This window comes from Mauremys reevesii, linkage group 13 (genome assembly GCF_016161935.1).
Source record: "Mauremys reevesii isolate NIE-2019 linkage group 13, ASM1616193v1, whole genome shotgun sequence".
Classification (NCBI taxonomy): Eukaryota; Metazoa; Chordata; order Testudines; family Geoemydidae; genus Mauremys; species Mauremys reevesii.
The window spans coordinates 14560461-14564108 of NC_052635.1; the positions used below are offsets into that span (position 1 = coordinate 14560461).

Genomic DNA, 3648 nt, shown 5'->3' on the forward strand with positions numbered 1-3648 from the left:
TCAGCGAAGGCTCAGAAAAATCAAATATAGGCTGCAAGATTGGAAGACAATGTATTTATTATCTTAGATGCAAAATGTAGAAGAGATATAGTTATTCCTGCTGCCAGGTATCAGCCAACCCCAAAGTGATAAGGATTATGAAGAAGTGGGCAGGTTATTCCCTTAATGTCCATTACATTTTCTTTCACCTTCTTCTGAAGTCCTGGTAGTCGCCACTGTCACAAGGTACTGGGCTAGTTGGACCAGTGGTCTGATCCAGTCTGGCTGTTCTATAACCCTGTGTAGATTGGATGAGTAATTTTCAACCAATGAGTTATTCATGAGTGTTTCCCTTCAACAGCCTGCTAGCCTTACTCATGCTGTCTGGCTGGTCACCAAAGCTACATAATATCATCCTCTCTCTACCAAGGGACCAGTAAGGTCTGCATATACCTACCACACAAACCTTGATGATGCCATGATTATTTAGTATGTTTACCCTGGTCCGCCCTTCCCCTTCTCTCAATTATTCGATAAACTCACTTCACTGCCAGCAGTCATTATGCTATTCATGCTAGGTGAATTTAGCCACCTAGGTAGAAATCCAGTGCACCACTTACTTTCCAATAAACCTTCAAATAGGTATTTGGTTGTCCATAGATCTTGTGTTAGTTGTTTGAACAAAGACACACTAGATCCATTGCTGTACACTTTATCACCTTTGATTCAGAGTTTCAAGATTATCTAGAGGGGTTATATACCCAGTGGTCATTGGAATTCAATTCTTGGGAGTGGGCACATAATGCGGTTAGGCTCCTTTGAAAACCCCTGTCCTCACAACTGTTAATGTTTGTGTTATTTTTCTCTTTACAGGTTGGCATTTTGCTCAACAAACGAGCATGGAAAATCAAACCACAGTGACTGAGTTTATTCTTATGGGACTCTCCAGTGATCCAAAGCTCCAGGTTTTCCTCTTCCTGGTGTTTTTGGTTATTTACCTAATCACTCTGATGGGGAACATGCTGATCATGCTGGTGATAAGGGCTGACCCTCACCTACACACCCCCATGTATTTTTTCTTGAGTAACTTGTCCTTTGTAGATCTCTGCTATTCCTCCGTTACCGTCCCGAAGATGCTGGTGAACTTCCTATCAGAGCAGAAAACTATTTCTATCGACAGCTGCCTCATCCAGATGTTCTTCTTTCTGGCATCAGGAACGACAGAGATCTTCATGCTCTCAGCCATGGCTTATGATCGCTATGAAGCAATATGCCACCCCTTGAATTACATACAAAACATGAGCAAATGGGTCTGTATCCAGCTTGCCTGTGGGGCATGGACAATTGGATTTACTGTTGCAGTGGTAAACACTTTTCTTGTCCTAAGAGTGCACTTCTGTAAATTCAACAAAATCAACCATTTTTGTTGTGAAATCCCTCCTGTTCTGCATATCTCCTGCAGTGACACCTTGGCCAATGAGGTGGTAGTTCTCACATCCAGCGTTATTGTAGGACTGGGTTCATCATCAGTTATCATTGTCTCTTACATTCTCATCATTGCCACCATCCTCAGAATCCGCTCCACTGAGCGGCGTCACAAAGCCTTTTCCACCTGTGGATCCCACCTGACTGTGGTTCTATTATTCTATGTAACAGCATTTTTTAAGTACCTGAGACCAACGTCAGGATCGTCCTTTGAAAAGCTAGTTACTGTGCAGTACAGCATCTTAACCCCTATGCTAAACCCCATCATTTACAGCCTGAAAAACAAAGAGGTAAAGACCGCCCTGCGGAAAGTCCTAGGAAAAACCCTATGTTTTCCAAGCACAATGGTTCCAAAATAATTGTTTAATAAAGGTGCATTCATGTATGCCAGTAAAACCCTGGTTCTGTTTATCTTTATGAGTATTACAGAGTGAAAATTTGAATTTTCTTCCCATGGGAAATTCTAATATTTCAATATTTGGTTTTTGCCCTGAAAACAAACACACACACACACACAACACACACATCTATAAAGCTGGCTGTATTTTAAAGAAACCTTATTGAGGTTGCAGGAACAAACCATCCCGATGTGTAGGAAGAAAAGTAAATATGGCAGGCGACCAGCTTGGCTTAACAGTGAAATCCTTGCTCGTCTTAAACACAAAAAAACAGCTTACAGGAAGTGGAAGATTGGACAAATAACCAGGGAGGAGTATAAAAGTATTGCTCGGGCATGCAGGTGTGAAATTAGGAAGGCCAAATCACACTTGGAGTTGCAGTTAGCCAGAGATGTTAGGAGTAACAAGAAGGGTTTCTTTAGGTATGTTAGGAACAGGAAGAAAGTCAAGGAAAGTGTGGGCCCCTTGCTGAATGAGGGAGGGAACCTAGTGACGGAGGATATGGAAAAAGCTGGCGTACTCAATGCTTTTTTTGCCTCTGTCTTCACAGACAAGGTCAGCTCCCAGACAGCTGCACTCTGCAGCATGGTATGGGGAGGAGGTGACCAGCTCTCTGTGGAGAAAGAAGTAGTTCGGGACTATTTAGGAAAGCTGGACGAGCACAAGTCCATGGGGCCGGATGCACTGCATCCGAGGGTGCTAAAGGAGTTGGCCGATGAGATTGCAGAGCCATTGGCCATTATCTTTGAAAAATCATGGCGATCGGGGAAGGTCCCGTACGACTGGAAAAAAGCTAATGTAGTGCCCATCTTTAAAAAAGGGAAGAAGGAAAATCCAGAGAACTACAGGCCAGTCAATCTCACCTCAGTCCCTGGAAAAATCATGGAACAGGTCCTCAAGGAATCAATCCTGAACCACTTAAAGGAGGGGAAAGTGATCAGGAACAGTCAGCATGGATTCACCAAGGGCAAGTCATGCCTGACTAACCTAATTGCCTTCTATGATGAGATACCCAGCTCTGTGGATGACGGGAAAGCAGTGGATGTGCTATTTCTGGACTTTAGCAAAGCTTTTGATACAGTCTCCACAGTATTCTTGGCAGCAAGTTAAAGAAGTCTGGGCTGGATGAATGGACGGTAAGGTGGATAGAAAACTGGCTAGATGGTCGGGCTCAACTGGTAGTGATCAATGGTTCCATGTCTAGTTGGCAGCCGGTATCAAGTGGAATGCCCCAAGGGTCAGTGCTGGGGCCGGTTTTATTCAATATCTTCATTAACGATCTGGAGGATGGTGTGGACTGCACCCTTAGCAAGTTTGCAGATGACACTAAACTGGGAGGAGTGGTTGATATGCTAGAGGGTAGGGATAGGATACAGAGGGACCTAGACAAATTAGAGGATTGGGCCAAAAGAAATATGATGAGGTTCAACAAGGACAAGTGCAGAGTCCTGCATTTAGGACGGAAGAATCCCATGCACTGTTACAGACTAGGGACCGAATGGCTGGGCAGCAGTTCTGCAGAAAAGGACCTAGGGGTTACGGTGGACGAAAAGCTGAATATGAGTCAACAGTGTGCCCTTGTTGCCAAGAAGGCCAATGGCATTTTGGGTTGTATAAGTAGGGGCATTTCCAGCAGATCGAGGGATGTGATCATTCCCCTCTACTCAGCACTGGTGAGGCCTCATTTGGAGTACTGTGTCCAGTTTTGGGCCCCACACTACAAGAAGGATGTGGATAAATTGGAGAGAGTCCAGCGGAGGGCAACAAAAATGATTAGGGGGCTGGA

At 44.3% G+C, this 3648-nt stretch overlaps 1 protein-coding gene across 1 annotated transcript; it reads left to right on the plus strand.

Moving 5' to 3' along the window:
- Positions 1 to 878: 878 nt before the first annotated feature.
- Positions 879 to 1823, plus strand: LOC120380079 (olfactory receptor 5A2-like). The gene has a single exon (XM_039497577.1). It carries the CDS (start codon positions 879 to 881, stop codon positions 1821 to 1823), a length of 945 nt encoding a protein of 314 aa, XP_039353511.1.
- Positions 1824 to 3648: the final 1825 nt, after the last annotated feature.